This window comes from Coregonus lavaretus (genome assembly GCF_964263955.1).
Source record: "Coregonus lavaretus genome assembly, chromosome: 6".
Classification (NCBI taxonomy): domain Eukaryota; kingdom Metazoa; phylum Chordata; class Actinopteri; order Salmoniformes; family Salmonidae; genus Coregonus; species Coregonus lavaretus.
In genome coordinates this window covers 24,453,217-24,478,579 of record NC_139993.1, presented here as the reverse complement: position 1 = coordinate 24,478,579, position 25,363 = coordinate 24,453,217, and the positions used below count along the sequence as shown (strand labels likewise).

The following is a 25,363-nucleotide window of genomic DNA, read 5'->3' as shown; positions in this document are numbered from 1 at the left end:
AGAATAAGGCTGTAACTTAAGAAATTGAGGAAAAAACGGAAGTGGTCGGAATAATTTCAGAATACACTGTAGTACCCATAATTAAAATCCACACCAATGTATAAACAGAAGCCAGTCTACATAGGATGTGCATAATATACTATAGGGCAGGCATGTTCTTGAATGTATTTGAATGTTTTGGTAATTTGCACATTAAAAAACGACCGGCAGCAGCGCTGGTTAACCCAGGTTCATAGCCCTTAGTAACTATAATAAGTCATAATTAGTCATACAATAGGCTACTTACTACCCGTAATACAGTCCTCTTCACAGGAGATATTTTCACAAACAATATTTCTTTCAAATTGCATGAAATGTCATGTAACACGTGCACCACGATATTGCTGATAAGCGAACGTGTGTTTTTCTAGGCTATATACTGTATGTTGTCAAATGTAGGCTACATCTGACTGTAAAAATCATTAATTGAAGCGACCTCGCCGGTACAATCTCTGGATGCAGGGTTGGTGTCCCATAAAAGGCAATGGGCGGAGACGAGGAGTCAAGTATCGCGATTTGATTGGAGAATTGGTCTGACATGACTGTTTTTTTAAGAAGTTGCCTTCCTCTCCCATTGGTCGATAGGCTTCGTCCGATTTTAGCTCATTTCCCTTATCATCATAACTAGATTGAGTAGGAGAAAAAAAAGGAGAAGCTAAAGAAATCCAAAGAACTCAGCGTGGAAGATCTCTGGCGGAGCGGCGTTTCGAGTCTTATACCCGAACACCGGTTGGAAGAAGAATGCTCGAAAACAAGAGAGAGAGGTTGAAAACCTTCCTAAGGAAGATAGATGAAAAGGCAATCTTCAGAATCAAACACTTCATGAAAGAAAGGTAAAGATAACTGTTCTGTCTAAACCACTATCACGGCGCGAGCCCTCTGTAGCGATGGGTGGATGTTAATAGAGATGCTAACTTGGCTATTCGCTTCTTATAAGAAACAACGTGTTGAATTCAATACAACATACAATTAGTTATGTTATATCATTGCATTAAGCATTTGCCCTGAATTACTTTCTATAGTTATTACTTTTGTTGCAAGAGACGTTTAGGTTCTTCGAGTGGTGGCTACTGTAATGGTTAGCTCTGTGCACTCTTGCGGAACTACGTTAATACGATTTAATTTAACTAGCTAAGCCTAGCATGGCTAGGGAACTATACTGAACAAAAATATAAACGAACAATTTCAAAGACTCTCCTGAGTTACAGTTCATAGATGGAAATCAGTCAATTGAAATAAATTCATTAGGCCCTAATCTATGGATTTCACATGACTGGGCAGGGGTACAGCCATGGGCCTGGGAGGGCATAGGCCCACCCACTTGGGAGCCAGGTCCAGCCAATCAGAATGAGTTTTCCCTACAAAAGTGCTTTATTACAGAGAGAAATACTATCTAATGTCTCAAATGCTTGTCAGCTGGTAAAAGTGTCTCAAATAGGAACATAATTGTGCAAACTGCTGGACCCGAGGCAATGTAAACATATATTTCATTGCATAGAACTTCCTCATAAAATTGGATAAATATAGCTAGCTAGCTTTGGATGTTACGCTTTAATTAGGTCGCAATTTATTCCTGTACTACAGCTGAGAGGATGCTTTGATGTCATGATACAGAGTACAACAGATCAGGAATTTGTTTCAGGGAAGAGTGGAAATATGAACGGCTCTTTTTTTTGTTTTTATGTATGTGTCAATTATGAGCAAGGGAAACAGCTAGGTAAACACCCAGGTATTGTTTGTGTATAGGCTGTGTTGAGTGTGCAAGCTCTGTGTTGAGTGTGCACTCGGGGCGTGTCAAGTCCTTGATGACACAAAACACAGGCCTACAGTCAAGGAAAGGCATTTTCTTTACATTCAAAACGGGTCCAGAATATTGGCTTTACACCACCATGTTAGCTGAAGGGGTGTGTGGTGAGCTGTATGGAAACTGACATTTTACATTGCTCTGTTATTGCATGTTCCAATGCTTGGGTTCTTCTGGACAGTTCTTAATCTCATCATTGCCTCTCGCAGAGGAAAACATATTACCTCATTGTCCTCCTGCTCCTCTATGTGGATCAGAATGAGACTACTATTTATTTATCCTCCTGATGGCAGGGATGATCCTGTTCTGAGAATAACCACAGACAGCAGGGACTGGTGTTACAGCAGAGGAGACATGTCGGGGACACGCATGGGAGACATACCGGGGACACGTTCTCTATTTTTAGTCTCTGTGGGTCACCCACAGGTGGTCTCTTATCGTTATATAAAGGCCATAACATATCACTGTTTAATCCCCATCCAATAGGAACCATGCTATACTTTCCCCCCTCAGTCCCCTGGAAAAAGAGCCCCTATTAGCCCTGGGCAGCTATCTCTTTCGCTGTTAACGAGCTATGGTATGTGAAAGAGACATTGATGAGGGTCATCTCTCAGGTTGTTAATGTACATTGATAACATGTACTGACTTGTCTACAAGATAAGTTTGTTTAAGGAAACCTAGTTTTGAAAGTCTAGTAGTACTACATTGAAGCTGGGAATAGACAGGGAGGGGCTGCAGTGGCGGTGTCCTTTTGGCTCCTTGATGTTTTCAGGAAGGAGTGCACAACCAGTGGCCAGGAAAGGCCTAAATTACCAGTTGAATTGCAAGCTAAGGGGAGTAGGCCTAACTTAAATGAAAGGGAGAACCACATCTGCAGGCTTGAGTGAGGTTTATAGTTAAACCTGCAGTTATGGTCAAGCCAGGGTTCTGGTTAACGGGGCATGTGTGTCGCCTCCCAGCACGGTGCTAATGAGCACTCTCTCAGGCTTCGTTCACAAAGTCAAGAAAGTTCAAGTTATTTTATTTTTCAACCGGGAACCTTTTCACTTCACAGAGGACTGGTGAATTCCTCATAGTTCTATCTGTCTCTCCAAACTACCCACACAAGTCTTCAAACACTGTCGTTCACATGACCATTCTTTACAGTACTATCTGAACGTTAAGATAACTTTATGGGTAAGCCAGTGTCTGTCTATTCACATGAAACCATGAATTCAAATCAGCTTGCACTCTTTTTGCTTTGAGAAATCATATCTAGATTTAAGCCTAACACTTTTTTTTTTTTTTTTTTTTTATGTACACATTTTGTACTTGGTGACTTAATTCAACATGTGAGAGCCAGGTGGGAATTTCCTGCTTGGTGGTGGGACTACTGTTGAACTATCATGAGGCTACGGTGGAAGAAAGGCCTTCTGTCTCAGTCGGCTGAACATGGAGGAAGTGGCGAGAGCCCCGCATGCATGGGCCACATGACTCACAAACGCACACTGTTCTGCCAGCCCTGGGCCTGGCGGCACGCCACAAGCCGCACGTTGTTGTTTGCCTTGTCCTGTTTGACCACTCTGCTGCAGAGCAAAGCGACACCCTCCTTGAGCCCTCGCTAGACTTACAGTCCAAATCACTTGGAGTGTCTGACTTTGCTTCGTTCATGCCCATTGCTGGGATTGATAGATTTGGCATATTTGCTTGAATTGTTACTGGGATGTTCACTTTAGTGTTGCTATATTTGATTCCCATTTAGATTCTGATTTGAACTTTGCTGTTTGCCCTTCTGGCACTCAGATTAAGTTTAGCAAAAATGACTGGATTCTACTGTTAGCCTTGGAGTTTCTTTGTACAACAGGGTTTTTTCTGGATCAAAAAGGGACTTAGGTGGTGGGCGCGGTCAGCCCCAATCTTGGCGGTGAAGAGACATTTTTAGCATTTTTAAGCCACTTTCCTGCAATTCTACACATTTTCCATGGAGCTGAGAACTTTTTGCAGTTTTAAAAGCAAATTTTGTGCAATTCTACAAATGTTGACATTGCTAATGCTGTTCTTTTGCTCAAACATAATAAAATCAATACTGCAAAAAAAAAATACATGTTCAGTTCTCCCTGACACTAACAGTTATTTAGGTGATTGTTAGTTCTGAAAGATTATATTATTAAGATATGTCCGTTTATCTTTCTACATACTTTTATATCTGGTTTTAGTGGTTTTAAGTTTACACTGAAAGTGTTTTTCATTTTTACATTTTAGTCATTTAGCAGACGCTCTTATCCAGAGCGACTTACAGTTAGTGAGTGCATATATTTTTCATACTGGCCCCCCATGGGAAACGAACCCACAACCCTGGCGTTGCAAGCGCCATGCTCTACCAACTGAGCTACAGGGGACTACATCCCTAAAATGTATTTAAAAAAAATATATATATATACAGTACCAGTCAAAAGTTTAGACACACCTACTCATTCAAGGATTTTTCTTTATTTGTACTATTTTAGTACACATTGTAGAATAATAGTGAAGACATCCAAACTATGAAATGACACATGGAATCATGTAGTAACCAAAAGAGTGTTAAACAATTCAAAATATATTTTATATTTGAGATTCTTCAAATAGCCACCCTTTGCCTTGAAGACATCTGATGCAGCATTCCATCACTCTCCTTCTTGGTAAAATAGCCCTTACACAGCCTGGAGGTGTGTTGGATTATTGTCCTGTTGAAAAACAAATGATCATCCCATTAAGCCCAAACCAGATGGGATGGCGTATCGCTGCAGAATGCTATGGTAGCCATGCTGGTTAAGTGTGCCTTGAATTCTAAATGAATCACAGACAGTGTCACCAGCAAAGCACCATCCCACCACCTCCTCCATGCTTCACGGTGGGAACTACACATGCGGAGATCATCCATTCACCCACACCGCGTCTCACAAAGACACGGCAGTTTGAACCAAAAACCTCAAGTTGGACTCCAAAGGACACATTTCCACCGGTCTAATGTCCATTGCTCGTGTTTCTTGGCCCAAGCAGGTCTCTTCTTCTTATTGGTGTCCTTTAGTATTGGTTTCTTTGTAGCAATTTGACCATGAAGGCCTGACTCACACAGTCCCCTCTGAACAGTTGATGTTGAGATGTCTGTTACTTGAACTCTGTGAAGCATTTATTTGGACTGTAATTTCTGAGGCTGGTAACTCGAATGAACTTATCCTCTGCAGCAGAGGTAACTCCGGGTCTTCCATTCCAATGGCGGTCCTCATGAGAGCCAGTTCCATCATAGCGTTTGATGGTTTTTGCGACTGCACTTGAAGAAACTTTCAAAGTTCTTGACATTTTCAGTAATGATGGACTGTCGTTTCTCTTTGCTTATTTGAGCTGTTCTTGCCATAATATGGACTTGGTCTTTTACCAAATAGGGCTATCTTCTGTTTACCCCCCCCCCCCCCCCCCCCCACACACAACTGATTGGCTCAAACACATTAAGAAGGAAAGAAATTCCACAGGCACACCTGTTAATTGAAATGCATTCCAGGTGACTACCTCATGAAGCTGGTTGAGAGGATGCCAAGAGTGTGCAAAGCTGTCATCAAGGCAAAGAGTGGCTACTTTGAAGAGTCTGAAATATATTTTGATTTTAAAAAATGTTGGTTACTACATGATTCCATATTCATAACCGGAAAATATATTCCTCATTGAACTGTTGTATTTGTCATGGCCCATGACAATTAGGCCAGTCTTTGCATGTGAATCTAATGAATTTAAAAGGTAGAACATTTTGAGGTTCAAGTTATAGGGCAGAGCCAAGTGCATATAATAATATGCTTTAACAGAAAAACATGCATGACAGACACGACTCAAGCATGTCATGTCCAGGAGCAATAACTGATTTTTACTGCCTTGATCTGTAAGATCCATTTCTCAGCCGGGGGCTCTGAAATGCCATGTTGGGAACACAAGAACTGACCATTGGGTCAACCCTTTCCCCACCACTGCTCTCTGTTTACCATAGAGGGGGGGGGGGGGTGTAGTCTACTCATATTAATGCCCTTTAGCTTATGCAATGCAGCTGCTTTCGCAGACTTGAGATGATATCGTACACCTGCTCAATACGGGTACAGTGTACTACCAGTTCCATAACTCAGTGCCCATCCGCGCATCGTCTGTACAAACTGATATACTCATCTCAACGGCAGCCTCTTATCAGAAGGCTGGGTGTTTCGTTTGCTAGTAGGAAGTGTATTTTAGGTGTCAGGATTCTTTCAGGAATGGCAACGGTAAAAGCTTTTTGCGATAAACCCTCGCACCCCCGTGTGACCATAGCAGTCGATATAAATGTTATCCGGTGATTTTTAAGTGGACAAACAAAGGTAGAAATCAAGTGGATAGGGAGCTACTGTTGGTCCAAGCTCATACAATGTGTGCACAGGTAGAATAGTGTGTGCAGACATGACGTAATGGACTGTGGTTTTTCACCTCTTGCCTAGTTGGCGGCATTACAGTACAGAGTTGACTAGATGTTTAAACTGTATTTTAGTCGTTATCTAGTTGCCAAAGCAAACAATTTGCCTTTTGCTATGCAAATTAAGTGATCTCAATTTCAAATGTCATTGAATTGATGTGGTCAGCAAAAGGGCCTGATAATGCAGAAGACCTCATCAGCTGATAGGCAAATCTGTTTTTGTTGCACACTAACACCAAGTCTTGACGACTCTCTTGATCATGCCAATAATGTTATTTAGCGTATGTAATTACCCTGAAGATATGTAAACCACACACACGCAAAAAAAGTGACCTATTGCATTTGACACTTTTACAGCCCTTTTGGTAACCTCCTGTGTTATAGGAGTCTGTTATGTGGATTTACTGAAAGGAGTTAATTTAAGACTGCTGGCCATTGCATAAGGGTTTATGCTGTGGAATCTGACTGGTCAGGAGGTGTTAAGCATGCTGACCCTTGGATCAGACTGACTGTTAAGCATCTGAGTGGGAGGATGAGATGGCTATGAGTCACCACGGCCCACAGCCCCACTCATCTCTCAATAGTCCAAAGTAGCTACCTCTCCTTGTATCCTCTTGGAAATGTAGATGCCATTGCCATATGGGCAATGACAATGTTTTTTTATTTCATTCACTTACATTAGGACCCTAATTGTGTCAAATAAAACACAGTGCATTTAACCTATTGGCCTTACACTGAAATTGGATGAACCTATGGGGTTAATTTGACCTCGTGCCCCTTAAAGGAGGTGTAATTTTTAACAGACACCATTTTGTTTCTGTATACGACCTCCACAAAGAGGACAAGCCAACCATTAACATGCTCATTGTACTGGTTGCTTTATAGCCATTTCCCTTCAGGCATTCTGAAGTCGACTGCCATTCAGCAAAACAGTGTCATTTGAAGCCATTTCATGCTGTGTTGAGAATAGAGGTTGGCGTTATTCCTGTGGTGAGAATAGAGGCTGGTATTATTCCCCCACTGTCGGCTGTTTCCAAGGTAACGCCAGTTGACACAATCTTGGAGGATGACGAAGTGTGAGGGACAGTGCCGCTTTGAACCCAGCCATCTTATTTTAATTTTTTTTAAGCCCACTGTCTGTGTGCTGCTGCTCTTCCAACCCTTCCACGTTTTGAAATGCAGCCATAAATGCTAGAAAGACCTTTACACCCTTTTGACTGCCTGCCATTGCCCCCGGGTCCAGAGCAGAGGGCAAAAAGCACACTCTTTATTTTTCACAAACGCTGCTTGTGTTCGGACCGGCACTCTCTGTAGTAACTGAAGAAGCAGGTTGGAACAAGCTTGGCTGGTCATGGAGAGGGGAAAGAGCCAGTGGTACAACCAGGATGCTGCGGACCCTCCTCGGGCAAGGGATGGGGCGAGGTAGGTCAAGCGTGGCTCTCTACTGCCTATTCAGTGCATTGTAGCCTATTTTGTAGTGATTAGGGTGTAAGTCTAAGTGTGATTGAATGTTGTCAATACTGATCAATTTATGTGAGTATGACTTCAACGGATGTCCTCAATGTATCGACTGCTGATTTTGCCTGCTATTGACTCCAACCAGGATTAGTCATCAAGGTCTCCATGTCTAACCCCATTACCTCAATGTCTCATGACCATGTTTGTCTGCGAGGCTTATCAAACAGACAATCTATTATCCTACGTTTGTCAGGCTCACCACCACCACCATCGTTTTACTGTCTCCTAAGAGATTGTATAGGCTTATATTACGGATGTGCTGGTATTGTTTTCTTTGTGAAAATAATTGGGGCACTGACTTCCTTGTTTGTGAAGGTGGGGAGACTGCTACAAAGGGGCCGGACCTTGGTCCAATACTACGAGTTTGTACAAAGGATGGGACAAGTGCAAACTTGGTCTCTTTCAATGGAGAGAAACATTCCCATAGTATAGAAAGTTGTAGGCCTATTGCTTAGTTGCCATGATTGTCAGATATTCACATGTCTATACAATACATTCCAGCTGAGTAATATCGGCTGACAGTGTTAGCAATAAGGTGACAATGCTGGATGTAATCTGTACTGGCACAGACCTCAATGGCAATTGGCCTTGAACAGTGTTATATGATAATGTAAATTACTTCAGCAGACTACAATTGCCCTTAACCCTCCCGTTGTCCTAGGGTCAAAATGACCCGCCACTGTGTTGAACCAACTTTATTTAATTTTTATATTTTGGGGATCATTTGTGAGGAGGCAGTGATACTTTCTTTAAAGTCTCACTGCCTCCTTCTCACAAATGATCCCCAAAATATAAAAATTAAATAAAGTTGGTTCAACACAGTGGCGGGTCATTTTGACCCTAGGACAACGGGACTCTAGCATGCAACAAATTGGTTGCATGCAGGTTGCTTGAATTTGAGTTATTCCCATGCGTTTCATTGGCAGTTGCATTTTTAAAAATGTGATTCTGTGATTTGGGCCTCATTGGCCCCATGTCACATGTACAGTTGGCTACAGTACAGTGGACTCAGTGAGATGCCAAGCGATGCTCAAAAAGCACACACTAATAAATGTGTGCATATCCGTGTGCTACGTGGCAGGGCCTGCGACTTCTACCGTCAGTCTAAGCATACACATTCCGTCCCCATGTTTGCTGTGAGACAAGGTCCATGCGTCCTCTCTTCTGTAACACACAGACTGGGCCTGTTCTCAGATTCTCATTCTCCGACTTTTCATTAAAGAAAAGGACAATGGTATGATCTATCTGTCAAAAACATGAGGTGGAACCCAATGCCAGGCGTATTATGAAAGGAATGTAAATTCAATGTAGAGTAAAATCTGGTCAGATGCAGACGACTTAACATTTACAGACTTGGTCAGGCTATAGGTCTGTCTATAAAGACACACAGTAGGTCAGTTTTCCACAAAGTAGTCCCAGGCCTAATGGTCTGCAGACTAACATGTAAAGGAAGGGATGACATTTCACAGGGCTTTGAATAGAGCTCCGGCTACCCTGCTTCCATTGTTTTACACTCCTATATCAGCCCCACCCCAGGCGTAGTAATGTGAGTATGACTGGGACCTGTGCAAAGCTGTCATCAAGGCAAAGGGTGGCTATTTTAAAGAATCTCAAATATAAAATATATTCTGATTTTTGTTTAACACTTTTTTGGTTACTACAAGATTCCATATGTGTTATTTCATACTTTTGATGTCTTCACTATTATTCGACAATGTAGAAAATAGTCAAAATAAAGCAAAACCCTTGAATGAGTAGGTGTTCTAAAACTTTGGACGGGTAGTGTATGTTCTCACTTTTAATGCCTGTATGTAACATGCTCTATACCCAGACACTCGGTAGCCTAAAGAGAAACCATAAACCGTTTTAACCTGGCCTCCTGAAACTGTAAAGTGTTTTATTATTGGAACATTTTGCCAACCGAAGTGAGAGAATGGCAGCCGGTCAACTTCACTTACATTTCTCAATCGTCATTGACTGATGTTTTAGACAACGCCTTATTTCTGGAGAGACTTGGCCTATCTGTAGTCTGGCTTTTTTACATTTACATTTTAGTCATTTAGCAGACGCTCTTATCCAGAGCGACTTACAGTTAGTTAGTGCATACATTATTAATTTTTTTCATACCCCCTGTGGGAATCGAACCCACAACCCTGGCGTTGCAAACGCCATGCTCTATCAACTGAGCTACATCCCTGCCGGCCATTCCCTCCCCTACCCTGGACGACGCTGGACCAATTGCGCGCCGCCCCATGGGTCTCCTGGTCGCGGCCGGCTACGACAGAGCCTGCATTCGAACCAGGATCTCTAGTGGCACAGCTAGCACTGCGATGCAGTGCCTTAGACCACTGCGCCACTCGGGATACTTTTTATGGCGGTTTTGGAGCAGTGGCTTCTTGCTTGCTTCTTCCTTCCTAACCTTTCAGGTTATGTCGATATAGGACTCGTTTTACTGTGGATATAGATACTTTTGTACCTGTTTCCTCCAGCATCTTCACAAGGTCCTTTGCTGTTGTTCTGGGATTGATTTGCACTTTTTGCACCAAAGTACGTTCATCTCTAGGAGACAGAACGCATCTGAGCGGTATGACAGCTGCGTGGTCCCATGGTGTTTATACTCGCGTAATATTGTTTGTACAGATGAACGTGGTACCTTCAGGCGTTTGGAAATTGCTCCCAAGGATGAACCATACTTGTGGAGGTATACCATTTTCTTTCTGAGGTCTTGGTTGATTTCTTTTGATTTTCTCATGATGTCAAGCAAAGAGGCACTGAGTTTGAAGGTAGGCCTTGAAATACATCCACAGGTACACCTCCAATTGACTCAAATTATGCCAATTAGCCTATCAGAAGCTTCTAAAGCCATGACATTTTCTGGAATTTTCCAAGCTGTTTAAAGGCACAGTGAACTTCGTGTATGTAAACTTCTAACCCACTGGAATTGTGATACAGTGAAATAATCTGTCTGTAAACAATTGTTGGAAAAATTACTTGTGTCATGCACAAAGTAGATGTCCTAACCGACGCGCCAAAACTATAGTTTGTTAACAAGAAATGTGTGGAGTGGTTGAAAAACGAGTTTTAATGACTCCAACCTAAGTATATGTAAACTTCGGACTTCAACTGTATATCATGTAAAGGTTACTACAAGCTCTACTCCATTGAGCTATGTGTATGCGTGCACGTGGGTGGAGTGGGGGTTTTGGAGTAGCAGACCCCATTTGATATCCTTGCCAGTCTCACTCCCATTCACAAGTCTTTTCTTGTCTTAATTTTGTGAAAACAAGGAAGAGTCTCCTTCCCTTGCTAGTAGTGGCTAGCTGGCTTTAGCCTAACTAAAAACATGGCAAGCTAGCTAGCCTTTTTAGCTTCCTACATCTCCATGTGTAATAATCAGATAAAATATTTTTAAAATATCTCTGGCAAATATTCTTATACTTGCCGGCATAACGTATAACATTATCCCAGTTTGATATGCTGCTTGCATATTAATTCCCACATCAGCTAAAAATAGAAAGTCATGTTTTGGACACAGAGAAAAAGGCACATGGCTAGCTAGTTGGCTACATAAGGTTCTACCATTTCACAATAGCCTGTAATAACTAGTTATGACTTTTAAACAATACCTTTTTGGGTGGATTCTTGGGTTTTCTTGTCTTCTCATTTGTTGTGAACGGAAAATAACGGTCTTGTTTTCCCTTGCTAGCAAGTTGGCTAAACACTGCAAGCTAGCTAGCCTTTTAGCTTCCCACAGCTCCATGTAAAAAAATCAGATTTATAATTGAATAATATTCCCTGGCAATGTTATCCCAGTTTGATATGCTGCTTGAATGTTTTCACTCCCATATCAGCTGGAGAAAAAGCACATCCCGCAGCTGTTTTTACCAGTCTGGAATCATTATTACAACTAAACAAAGTAAACTTTTGGGCGACTCTAAGGCTACAATATTTGGTTTATTGGTTGAACAGTCGCTGAGATTCTATTTGCTTATCAATGCAAAATAGGCTACATTGACGCATAGCCTATATATCAGATCAAGGAACCAAGCAAGATTCCTTGCCTACACAACACTGCCCCCACGGCTACGGAAGAGATGAATCGGCACGTTACAATTTTCATGTGACACGGGAGTACGTCAAATGTCGGAGCGCACGTGAGCCTTTCCTATTTTGTTCTATATTGTTCCTCAATCAAGTGGAGAGGCTGACATCACTGATTCCCATCAGCCCAACTCCTTGAATGCCCTACTACTTGCAAAAAAATATATATTGTACCCTTTGCGTGTACTTTACTGTATTTATACTTAGGATATCGCTTTTCAACAGTAAAATGGGGGTCTAGTCTAGAGTAGACTGGCATATACAGTGAGGGATTAAAGTATTTGATCCCCTGCTTATTTTGTACGTTTGCCCACTGACAAAGACATGATCAGTCTATAATTTTAATGGTAGGTTTATTTGAACAGTGAGCGAGAATAACAACAAAAAAATCAAGAAAAACGCATGTCAAAAATGTTATAAATTGATTTGCATTTTAATGAGGGAAATAAGTATTTGACCCCTCTGCGAAACATGACTTAGTATTTGGTGGCAAAACCCTTGTTGGCAATCAGAGGTCAGACGTTTCTTGTAGTTGGCCACCAGGTTTGCACACATCTCAGGAGGGATTTTGTTCCACTCCTCTTTGCAGATCTTCTCCAAGTCATTAAGGTTTCGAGGCTGACGTTTGGCAACTCGAACCTTCAGCTCCCTCCACAGATTTTCTATGGGATTAAGGTCTGGAGACTGGCTAGGCCACTCCAGGACTTTAATGTGCTTCTTCTTGAGCCACTCCTTTGTTGCCTTGGCCGTGTGTTTCGGGTCATTGTCATGCTGGAATACCCATCCACAACACATTTTCAATGCCCTGGCTGAGGGAAGGAGGTTCTCACCCAAGATTTGATGGTACATGGCCCCGTCCATCGTCCCTTTGATGCAGTGAAGTTGTCCTGTCCCCTTAGCAGAAAAACACCCCCAAAGCATAATGTTTCCACCTCCATGTTTGATGGTGGGGATGGTGTTCTTGGGGTCATAGGCAGCATTCCTCCTCCTCCAAACATGGCGAGTTGAGTTGATGCCAAATAGCTCGATTTTGGTCTCATCTGACCACAACACTTTCACCCAGTTCTCCTCTGAATCGTTCAGATGTTCATTGGCAAACTTCAGTGCTTTCTTGAGCAGGGGGACCTTGCGGGCGCTGCAGGATTTCAGTCCTTCACGGCGTAGTGTGTTACCAATTGTTTTCTTGGTGACTGGTCCCAGCTGCCTTGAGATCATTGACAAGATCCTCCCGTGTAGTTCTGGGCTGATTCCTCACCGTTCTCATGATCATTGCAACTCCACGAGGTGAGATCTTGCATGGAGCCCCAGGCCGAGGGAGATTGACAGTTGTTTTGTGTTTCTTCCATTTGCGAATAATCGCACCAACTGTCACCTTCTCACCAAGCTGCTTGCTGACGGTCTTGTAGCCCATTCCAGCCTTGTGTAGGTCTACAATCTTGTCCCTGACATCCTTGGAGAGCTCTTTGGTCTTGGCCATGGTGGAGAGTTTGGAATCTGATTGATTGCTTCTGTGGACAGGTGTCTTTTTATACAGGTAACAAGCTGAGATTAGGAGCACTCCCTTTAAGAGTGTGCTCCTAATCTCAGCTCGTTACCTGTATAAAAGACACCTGGGAGCCAGAAATCTTTCTGATTGAGAGGGGGTCAAATACTTATTTCCCTCATTAAAATGCAAATCAATTTATAACATTTTTGACATGTGTTTTTCTGGATTTTTTTGTTATTCTGTCTCTCACTGTTAAAATAAACCTACCATTACAATTATAGACTGATCATTTCTTTGTCAGTGGGCAAACGTACAAAATCAGCAGGGGATCAAATACTTTTTTCCCTCACTGTAGACAATGTTGGTATGCCATGTCTGTCACAAATGGTTCTATTGATACCGGTTTTCTATACAGGACCCACTTGGCAGGGTTAAGAGTTGGCTGTGTATCAAGTGTGGGCAACCATCGTAGAAATTGGGGAAAATGTTACTTAAAAGCCTTTTGTGGAAATGACATCTAGCATCCCCCCCCCCCCTTGTTTTCGAGTGTCCCTCGGTTGGGGAGTGTTGCTTAAACGGAACAACTAGTGGTAGGGAGAGCAAAATTAGGCTTAGGGAATGGGACATCACTAGCGCACATCAGAAACTGCAAACTGATACCACAATTCAATGATGATGAGCCTTGTGTTTTTCACAATGCCTGTAGTGGCCGCAATAATAGCTTTCCTTATATTTCTCATGCAACAAATATGTACTTACTATATAAGCAACAAATGAGAACAGCAGAACAACAATGTGCCTGTACTATTGTACCCATCTTCTGGCTGTGGCTCAGTGTGGAGTAGTAATGAAGCAGGACTTTCATTCCATAGCTGTTTGACATATAACAGTCTCATTTCCTTCACTCAGTCATAACTAGTGGAATCATTGTAGTTAGAACAATTAAAACCACTGTTCTGAATTAGGCTAATATGGCTACACATCCATAGCATACACGTATTACTATCCTCCACTGCACAATAAGCAATAGAATAGTTAGCTACTGCTACGTTACTTGCATTGGCAAGTATCTTCATTCTCTAACATTACTACAAATAAAGAACAATTACAAGTTATTGACTTTGAAATATTTTTTAATGAACAGCAAGGCAAGCTTACAAAATTGGACATTCAATTCGCATTAAATCCTTTAGCTAGCAAGTTAGATTATTTACATCCACTGGGTTTCACAAGATGACTTGCTGGTTTTCTCAGGAGTCCCTAAAACACTAATTACAATTCATACAAATGTAAAACACCCATATAGCAAGCTAGTTGGCTAATGTTAGCTAGTCGGCTAACTTGTTAAATAGCGATTGTCGGAAATTTGACAAATATGCATAATCGTTTTTCTCTACATTTAGTAACATATTCCTCTGAACTGTAATTTTTTTACATGATTCGTTATGAAGCTATAATTGCTTACATTTTTGTCAGCCATCTTCCTGAAGCAACTTTAGAGCCTTGGGTCGCAGAGCTTTATGGGTGTTTTGATAACCACTTGATAGGAAGTCTGCATTTCACTTTTTTTTGGGGGGGGGGGGGGGTGTATTGGGATTGAGCCCAAGTACATCTTTAGCAAACGATGATGCGTTGATTTAGTATATTAATGTGATGCACATCAAGTGGTATACCATGTGTTATGTACTGTTGTGGATCCATAGCCAGGGGTGGAATAGGGAGTTTGAACCTCTACTCCCTGTCAGAAAAGGCTTGACGGGTCGGTTTGAGCAGCTTGCTGGCATCACCACACACTCAAACCCACCTGAGCTTCTCAGACTTTCTCTGCACTGTAATGATGAAATCTACTGTAATTATGTCTTCAAGCTAAGATCATATGTAAAGGATCTATATTTCTTTCATCTCAGTCTAGCCTAGCTACTCTGAGCTTGTGGAATTTTTTTAAGTACAGGAAAGGCTTATTGCTCCACTGACTGTCAGTGCAGAAGGCGTGTGTCCTTATGTCATCCACTACGAAGTGTCACACCATTTCAACACAAAGCCACTTCCTTTCGGTAATAGAACAATCAGCTTTCGCTGGAAGGATGTGGCCATACTGAGCTGAACTAGTTCAGAAGTCACTCAGAACCAATCATTATGCAGTAGCAGATTTTTAAGACTTGAAGGCCTTTGATTCATTCTGCACTTTTATATATTTTTATGTTGCATGTTTTTGTCCTGTGAAAAGAATATCAACTCAGGAAACCAATGTTTCTTAGGTCTAATGATGTCTTACACTTTGTAGGCTATACATTGCCATTATTGGATTCTACTTGGGCTAGTCTGTTTTGAAATGGGCTTGAATGGGGATGTTTCGTGCATTCATCAATGCCATAGCTTATATACAGTGATGAGCCTTAAAGGAAGCTAGTCGCCAAGAAAGCATGTGGTTTACTAGCTGTTTACAGCCTTGTCACAATATGTTGACACAGTTTTTTACAGTTACGATAAGGCAGGTTACTCAGAAAAAATGGTCACCTTTTCCATGCATCATAAAGATAAGCCTTTGGCCTCCAACTGTCCATTTTTCATGGATCCTTTATTGCAGTTAACCTAGTCAGAGATGAGGAAATGCACTCCATTTACAGCGAGTCCACAGACTACCATTTACATACTACTCTATTCCACTTATTAGACCAGACCTCTATCCATTATACACAGTGACAATTGTCAGCAAGACAAAATAATGGGTTTTCACTCCTTTCGCAATTTGCTTGTTGTATCCCAGGGGCTGAAATGTGATTGTGGTGTGTCTTTGAGCCAGTGGTGATATTCATATCCATCTTAATGGTGTGTGTACTTAAGGCAGACCTCTGAAGGCATTAGGCTAGACGGTGTGTTTGGAAAGCAGTGCTTCATTATTTACGTAGTATTCATATTCGATACTACGTGGTTCGACATTGGTCGAGTCTATAAATACAAACAACCATTTATTTATATTGTCTGTATATTTATCTCCTCAAACCTCAATGGCTTAAGATTGATGGGTGTTTTGGTTGATCCATTTTGCCCTTCTCGTCCTCTCTTCCAGCTACCCGGTGGAGAGTGGAGGACTGTCGGTGAAGAAGGGGAGTAAGAGTAAGAATTTGGAGAAGACTAGGAGAGCCCTCAGTCTGGAGGAGGCCCAACTGGAGCTCCAGCAGCAGAGCAGAAACCTCACCAGACAAGCCCCTGTCAGGTAACCACACAGACACACTGTGCGACCATAGGCTGTTTTTGCACAGGCAGCCCAATTCTTATCTTTTGCCCAATCATTGGGAAAAAAATATCAGAAATGGGCTGCCTGTGTAAACGCAGCCATATGGACTTCAAGATTTTACCATAGATGCTTAAACACACTTGTTGTTTTCTCTTTGTGAATGTGTGAATTAAACTAAGGCCTCTGTGTTTGACTGTCAATGTCTGTCGATAATTCGCTAAACCCACAGACTTCACGTAACGTCATGCTGATGCTTTGTCTTCCAAAGGTCTCAGACATTCGATGTGGATAGAAGTTTTGAGAGGACTGAAGGCAGCGGTTCACAAAGTGTACGTTCACTCGTTTTGACTTTTTGACACAGTTTATGGTTGGGATAGCTTGAATCAGCTGCTTTATCAAGTTTTCAAGGCTTCTCAGTACTCTAACATGGTCAATTTAGTCATGCTTTTTTTCTTCTGTTCAACAGAGTTTTATAAAGCACAACAAAACATTCCACAAGCTGTTTCCTGACATTCCGGAGAGTGAAGACTTACTACATGGTAAGTGACGTTTGGAATATTATTGGTGGCCAAAGGTGGCTCTCCAAACAAAATACTGTGTGTCAAATACTCGTGTCATGGAAACAGCTATTCATGACATTTTTAAAGTAATTGTTAAAACAATAGCATGGTTTGGCGATGCTGCGGCATGAGTTGCCACAAAACCATAATAACTGACAATGGTGCACAGTTATCTGGCAGCCTTTTCGGCCATCACCGTCTGACCGACAGACGGTGCTTGCTGTGTCATCACGCTGCCAGGCCTTATGTAACTAACATTCCCATGTCCTCTCTTTCTCCCCAGCCTACATCTGTGCCCTGCAGAAGGAAGTGCCCTACCATGGCAGGCTCTACGTCACCGAGCACCACGCATGCTTCCACTCTTCCGTGCTGCTCAAGGACACCAAGGTAAGCAAACCTGACCCTTGATAGGTGACTAGGCTTTTTAGTTGAAAACAACATGGTTTGAACTTTGTCCTACTTGTGAATACATGGTTTGGATGTCCTATTCGTAGCTAATGGAGAAATATATACATATACAGTGAATTCGGAAGGTATTCGACCCCTTGACTTTTTCCACATTTTGTTACGTGACTTTTTCCACATTCTGTTACGTTACAGCCTTATTCTAAAATTGATTAAATTGTTTTTTTCCTTATTCAGTCTACACACAATACCCCATAATGACAATGCAAAAACAGGTTTTTAGAAATGTTGCTAATTTATAAAAAACTGAAATATCACATTTACGTAAGTACTCAGTACTTTGTTGAAGCACCTTTGGCAGCGATTACAGCCTCAAGTCTTCTTGGGTATGACGCTACAAGCTTGGCACTCCTGTATTTTGGGAGTTTCTCCCATTCTTCTCTGCAGATCCTCTCAAGCTCTGTCAGGTTGGATGGGGAGTGTTGCTGCACAGCCAACCCTACAGTTTATTAATATGAATTTTACTTGGTACATCTAAAGTAATGATTATTGTTTGAAAAGCCTTTTTCTTAGGGATGGGACGGTACTGTTGCAAGTGAAGGTCTGTTGCTCCTCTCTGTGTGTTTCTGCAGTTGGTGATCCCGGTGACCAGCGTGCACATTATGAAGAAGCAGAACACCGCCCTGCTGGTGCCCAATGCCCTGTCTATCCGCACCATCGAGGGAGAAAAGGTCAGGGTTCACTTCCTTAGCTATCACATTGACACTGCATAGTCCATCCCTTAATCAAATTATATGATCTATACTGGTGGTTGTATTGTTAATCTTTTAATAGAGGGCAACCGATGAGTTACATAACACTCATTGACCTCTATCAAAGATTTTAATCTGGTCAATGATTTAGCTCATTTGAAGGCAAAGGTTTGCAACCTTGTACGTTAGTTTGACTAAAGGGCATCCAAGCTAAAATGTCTCTCTCTCCTGTGTGTGTTTTTAGTACCTGTTTGTGTCTTTGCGGAACCGAGAAGCATGCTACAAACTCCTGCGGTCCGTTTGTCCTCAACTGGAGGATGGAAGTGCCAACAGCAGCACCTTATTCTCTTCTGCGGACAATAGCTTTGATAAGGGCAAGCTGGTGGTGAGTTAGAATCACTACCTTTTATTGTCTTCCTAAAGTTTTTTTATTTTTTTATTCCTGAGTTAAAATACTACAACAGCCCTTCGTAACCTAACGTTACTGCCTCATATTCTACTGTAGATGTTTTGGCCTCCATTTTGAAGCTGGTTTTAACCCACTGCCTTTTTCCATCTCCCCAGAACTCCAGTCAGTCCAGTCTAGAGGACAGTTTTGACCAGCTGGACGGGTCAGAACCCAAGCTCTTCCTTGACTCGCCCCCACCCAGCCCACACATAGGTGAGTGCGCCTAACTGGAATAGTAGTCTGGAAGAAGATCAGCCTTTAGTCTGGAGTGTCTTCTCTGGACTAGTACTTTTTAACTCTGCGTTGTTGGGAAAGGGCTCGTAAGTAAGCATTTCATGGTAAAGTCTACACTCGTTGTATTCGCTGCATGTCACAAATTGTATTTTATTGTGGTCCTGTTTCCTGGACACAGAGTAAGCCTAGTCCTGGACAAAAAAATCCCTTTCAAGGGAGAATTTCCTTTGAGCGTGCTTAGTCTTAAGCACAATGTTCAACCTCTCCTGTAGTCCCTAATGTGTAGACTGATAAAGTTTTACAGTTGGCTACATGCGAGTGTTCTCTTTTCTTATGAATGGTGTATTTTGTAGGTTAAATGAATAGGGTGCTTTGTTCAACCTCCCCAGAAAGTACCCCCATGTGTAGACTAATAAAGTTTTACAGTCGGCTACAAGTGACGTTATCTGTTGTGTACGTACCTGACCTCCACATGCAAAGTCCAAGGTAATGTTTTTAGAGATGGACTAACGTGTATGTTTTTTCATCCTCCTCAGATCTAGTGCCTCAAGGGAGCAGCTGCAGCCCTAGGAGCACGCACACGCAGCAGAGTGACAGCTCCTTAGAGGACCTTTCAGGTAAACACACACACACAACGTAGGCCTATGTGTCTGGTTGTCTCCTTTTCTCACACAAACAGAAAAAAAGCTTTATCACAGCGAGCCACTGACAAGCAAGTTGTTTTACAGTTAGTCATGTGTGTGCCATAGTGGGATTGCTTGATTTTATTTGGCAATGGAAAATGCATATAAAGCTGCCAGAGACATTACATGCCTGCGCTAACCACATGTCGTTCTGTCTCTCCTCGGTCAGGTGGCTCGTGGGTGTGGAGTGTGATGGAGAAAGCCCGCTCCATCCTCATCCAGAGAGAGGCCAGCAGCCTCAACACTCTCCTCTTCATCTACCTAATACTGTAAGTGACCTCTAACCTCTCCACACTCATCTACCGAATCCTGCTTCCCTAACTTCCTATCTTTACACTTGCTCTGTATTTGCTCAGTTTAACCCCCTAAGGTCGATGTCCGTGCCCCCGCTGAAATCTAATTAGCATAATAAAAAATCCCCATCGCAATCTGTCAGTTTAAGCTAGAGATGTCAGTTTTTTTTGCATTGGATGCATCTCAATCCACCGCATCCGCTTATGTCGCACTTCTGCATCTGCAGTGAAAGGTGACAGCGCTAGAACGGTGTTTGTCAGACCATGAGACATCCCGAAAATCGGTGTTCTCACAAAATTGGCTGTAGTGTCCGAAAGGTGTTCGATGGGGTTGAGGTCAGGGCTCTGTGCAGGCCAGTCAAGTTCTTCCACGCCGATCTCTACAAATCATTTTGGTATGGACCTCGCTTTGTGCACGGGGGCATTGTCATGCTGAAACAGGAAAGGGCCTTCCCCAAACTGTTGCCACAAAGTTGGAAGCACAGAATCATCTAGAATGTCATTGTATGCTGTAGCGTTAAGATTTCCCTTCAATGGAACTAAGAGCCTAGCCCGAACCATGAAAAACAGCCCCAGACCATTATTCCTCCACCAAACTTTACAGTTGGCACTATGCCTTCGGGCAGGTAGCGTTCTCCTGGCATCCGCCAAACACAGATTCGTCCGTCGGACTGCCAAATGGTGACACGTGATTCATCACTCCAGAGAATGCGTTTCCACTGCTCCAGAGGTCAATGGCGGCGAGCTTTACACCACTCCAGCCGACGCTTGGCATTGCGCATGGTGATCTTAGGCTTGTGTGCAGCTGCTCGGCCATATAAACCTGCTTCATTAAATTCCAGACTAACAGTTCTTGTGCTGACGTAGCTTCCAGAGGCAGATTGGAACTCTGTAGTGAGTGTTGCAACCGAGGACAGACGATTTTTACACACTTCAGCACTCTCGGTCCCATTCTGTGAGCTGAGCCGTTGTTGCTCCTAGACGTTTCCACTTCACAATAACAGCATTTACAGTTGACCGGCGCAGCTCTAGCAGGGCAGAAATTTGACTAACTGACTTGTTGGAAAGGTGGCATCCTATGACTGTGCCACGTTGAAAGTCACGTCTGTAAGGCCATTCTACTGCCAAAGTTTGTCAATGGAGATTGCATGGCTGTGTGCTTGATTTTATACACCTATCAGCAACGGGTGTGGCTGAAATAGCCGAATCCACTCATTTGAAGAGGTGGCCACATACTTTTGTATATATATAGTGTATATAAGGAGACTGTTTAGTGCCAAAAAAAAGGGGTTAATATGTATGTATGTATGTGTGTGTGTGTTATTTATTTATTTATATATATATATATATATAACACACACACACACACACACACACACAGTACCAGTCAAAAGTTTGGACACACCTACTCATTCAAGGGTTTTTCTTAATTTTTACTATTTTTTACATTGTAGAATAAAAGTGAAGATATCAAAACTATGAATTAACATATGGAATCATGTAGTAACCAAAAAAGTGTTAAACAAATCAAAATATGTTTTATATTTGAGATTCTTCAAATAGCCACCCTTTGCCTTGATGACAGCTTTGCACACTCTTGGCATTGTAAAAATAAAGAGAAACCCTTGAATGTGTAGGTGTGTCCAAACTTTTGACTGGTAGTGTAGATAGATGGATGGCACAGACACTACAGAACAAACTTCCTTTAGATTATGTTTGTGGGACTATCTGTTCCATGTAGTGATTATGTTATTCAATGTGTTTGTATGGTGCTAATAGCAAAGGTCCTTTTTTTTTTTTTTTTTTTTTTTTTTTTTTTACAGCATTTTTGTATATATTTTTTGGATACTTCAAGGGGTCTTAAAATTCGAACTCAAATTATCCTTGGTATGACCTTAAAACAATTCCATATAGCTTAGTAGAACCCCCTCTCCCCTGGCTTAGACTGTTATGGGTGAATGGGATTCGGTGTGTCTAGACTTGAGGGCCTCATTTCACAAAACACGTTTCTAGGCTTATGCTCTGCAGGCATGGTAACCAATGTGTTCCTAAAAGCATTTGCATACATGTGCCTAGTTACACGTGATTAAATGATGAGATAAGAAAAAGCTATACGACTGGTTAAATAAGTTATGTACTCCACAAACACGTCAAAATGTCCAGCTGCTCTAGATCTAGTTCTACTTGCTCTGGAAGACTAAGTTTAAAACCATCACGTCAAAGTTGCCGCATTGGAATGTGCTCTTTGAAGACTGACAATAGATTGAGGAAATTAATTTTGGATGGCCTATGACCAATTTGAATGAGGTGAATTGAAGCCGCATATGCGGGTGTGACTAAACATTGTTTGTGTTTAGGGTGGTACTACTGCTGCTATCATCGGGGTACATCGGCCTCCGTATTGTGGCTCTGGAGGAGCAGTTGACCTCTCTGGGCGCCCTCCCAGAATTCTCCCTACAGAGCAGGTAAGACAACCACACAGCAACCATAATACAACCTCCACATAACAGGTCACAACCACAGCACAACCACTGTACAACTAGCAACCATGTCACGTCTCAAGCAAGCATTGCCTACAATTGCTTAATTTAAACGCATCCTTTATGTATGAACGTAAGCATGTTCATACCTGGCGCCAGATCCTGATGGGCTTTAGCCCTCCTGAATATCTATAGTCAGGAGTTGGCTAAACCATATACAGATCTTGGACCAGGCTTCTGCACATTGGAAGACATGCGTAATCTGTGTGTGCAACTGTTCTACACAGGCGTAACTGAGACTTCGGATTATTTTAAGATATTTTAACTGACATTTTGTGGTTATGCAAATTGCCTCTCTCCCTCCCTTTCGGAGCTCTGACTTTCAAATTCCCATAAGAGGTGCAGCTCAGCTGGCGCGAAGCCAAATCCTTTTGTATCGCATGGGGTGTATTGTGTGTTCAAGCCTTTCTCTTTTTTGGAAGTATACTCAACGGCCTCCTTTCTCTTTCTTAGGTACAAAGACACATAACCATGATTGACCAGAGGAGAGCTTGACGACGTTTGGAGGACGTGACAATATGGCGCCAGTGAAAAATTACAACTGGAGCTCTCGTGTTGAAGATATTTTGTCTTCGTCCTAGAAGAACTAGGAGCAATTTTGAAAGTGTTCCAGAGATGGCCCGTCGTCCCCTTGCCTATAGGACTTGTAGGAGCACCTCCCCAAAGACAGACGGGTAAACTCAAAGAGCTATATTTAAGAGGGATAGACCCAGGCCAGCCACATCTCGCAGCAAGCGGAGCCAAGCCAACACATACGCACACAAATGAGCTGCTGTGTGTCTGACTTGGACCCAAAGCCAACTCCCGAACTAAGAATAAACTGAAGAGGGGAGGCGATAGTCATCTCTATCTGCTCTCAGATCGGATTGACAAGAAGCGATTTCTCTGATTTTCCAGAGAACTCTGGAACATGCGTGCGCTTCCATTCTATGTATTCTCTTCATGGGCATGTGGTCTGTGCAGACTACCCGTATCAACTGTAGTACTACGTTTTGCTTTTTTTAACACTTCCCGTAAGGTACAAGTGCTATGCAGAACCAAAGATGCACAAAGTGCACGTCTTTCGCATGAGTGCACAGAGATTACTTTGATCATTTAGCTCCTATCTCAGCATTTCATCAGGGTGTTAAAAGTCAATCTGTATTTAATCTTTCACTACTAAGCCATCTGCGGGTACTCTTGAATGATTATCCTGGTAATCAGCCATAATGATAACAATTAATGATCTTCTCTTACACGGATCAGCCAGCCGAGCAGCCATTTTGAGCTCCTCTCCTGACGGTCTCTTCCTCTCCTCTCTTTAAAGATCAGCTGTGTTAAGCCTGGCATTCGCATGATTTAAACCAGTTTAATGACCAATGCTTTGGAGGCCACTCCCTCCAGTCTCACTGGATGTATGCATCTTCAATGCACAAAACCAGTACGATCAGGTTAAGGAGTGTTGTCACTTTTGTAGCCGTAGAAATTTTCAACTATTTATTTTCATATTACTTTGATCATCAAAGTAGTTTTTGATATAGTAATCTGAACAAGACAACAGTATTGGTATATCTGAGGACTTCTGTACTGTATAGAATGAACTGATGCTGTGTAAAAGCAAAGAATCAAACCTCTGTTCTCAACAGGCCTGTCAATGACTAAACGCTTGTTCCCACTGGTTCAGGTGTTTCAGGACTGTTCAATGGATATTTAGATTAAGATGAGAGTAAGCTGCGCCATACTGTATTGTATATTATTGCATGTGTCTGGAACATCAGATACTTGACTGATATATTATGCACATTCTAATCAAGCGACGTTGTTACGGAGGTCCTATTTCCAACAAAGGAAATAAATGTGGTCCAGAAAATGAATTTCAATATGCAAAAAATATGCAGGCTAAAAATAAATTGGCAAACCTGTAGTTTTTTTTTTTTTTTAATGGAGTGTGTGGTTGGGGTGAGGAAATTATTTGTAAAAAATAAATAAAGCTCGTGAGCGAGCAAGCGCACTTTAAAAGTTGTGAACCTGTCAATCCAAAGACATCACATTTGACAGATGGTGGGGAAGCAGATGTTTTGTTCTATAGTATGTGATGGTGCTAAGATCTTTGTTCTTCTCAGGGGTGGGTGTAACCTGCCACAGTTTCAGGTTCACTGCTTTTCCTTCGCCATTTCACGTCCTTGTCCACCGACGAGATAATGCTCTCTACTTTTAATTGAGAATCACTTTGTAACTTTGCAATATGTCAGTCTCTGTGATTTGTTTTAACTTATCTAGTGACATGGAATGATTGCTTTTTCTTTCTCATGTTTTTCAACTTTTTTTTTTTTTTTTATTGAAACATTTCTCTATTGACGAGACATGAAATGCATTGAAGTGACGTCTTATGTCCTATGTTATTATGATTGGGTATTTGTAGGCAGGTGTTGGCCTCAAAGATGTATGCCTACATGCCATAAAGCAGTACTGTCAGTTACTACCCCACCAGGGGACAGCACACGTCTTCTTCAAATGGACGCAATGCAAGAATCGCAATGAGTGCAGTATTTTGTGTGATTTTGCACTATTGAAGTGTTGTACTTTTTTGTATCAATTGTAATGTCCTTAATTCTACTATGGTCATGTATTTATTTGCATTCTGTGTAATTCAAGGTAGTTGTCTCTGTGAGATTTTACTTTGGTATTGTTAAATAAATCAAATGTTGCAAGAAGTACTTTTTATGTGAAGAAGTTATATTCATGGTGGCAACCTTTTCTGCCCTGGAAATATAGCATATGGTATTTGAAGGCTCCTGTGTTCCCTTTCTGTTCATAAAGTCGCTCCACTCAATAT

The 25,363-nt window shown here is 42.0% G+C and overlaps 1 protein-coding gene across 2 annotated transcripts; it reads left to right on the top strand.

Moving 5' to 3' along the window:
* The first annotated feature begins 687 nt into the window (after positions 1 to 687).
* On the top strand, positions 688 to 25,244 carry LOC311131282 (GRAM domain-containing protein 2B-like). Of its 2 annotated transcripts, none has more exons than XM_084164173.1 (12): positions 688 to 872; positions 16,466 to 16,612; positions 16,902 to 16,962; positions 17,100 to 17,172; positions 17,477 to 17,580; positions 18,231 to 18,329; positions 18,595 to 18,735; positions 18,915 to 19,011; positions 19,569 to 19,649; positions 19,885 to 19,984; positions 22,366 to 22,473; positions 23,002 to 25,244. In XM_084164173.1, the coding sequence occupies exons 1-12, from the start codon at positions 781 to 783 to the stop codon at positions 23,015 to 23,017; spliced, it is 1,119 nt and encodes a 372-aa protein (XP_084020299.1). In that variant the 5' UTR covers positions 688 to 780; the 3' UTR covers positions 23,018 to 25,244. The 2 variants fall into 2 exon arrangements, with proteins under 2 accessions (XP_084020299.1, XP_084020298.1); XM_084164172.1 differs by lacking the exon at positions 688 to 872 and adding an exon at positions 7,564 to 7,712.
* The last annotated feature ends 119 nt before the right edge of the window (positions 25,245 to 25,363 follow it).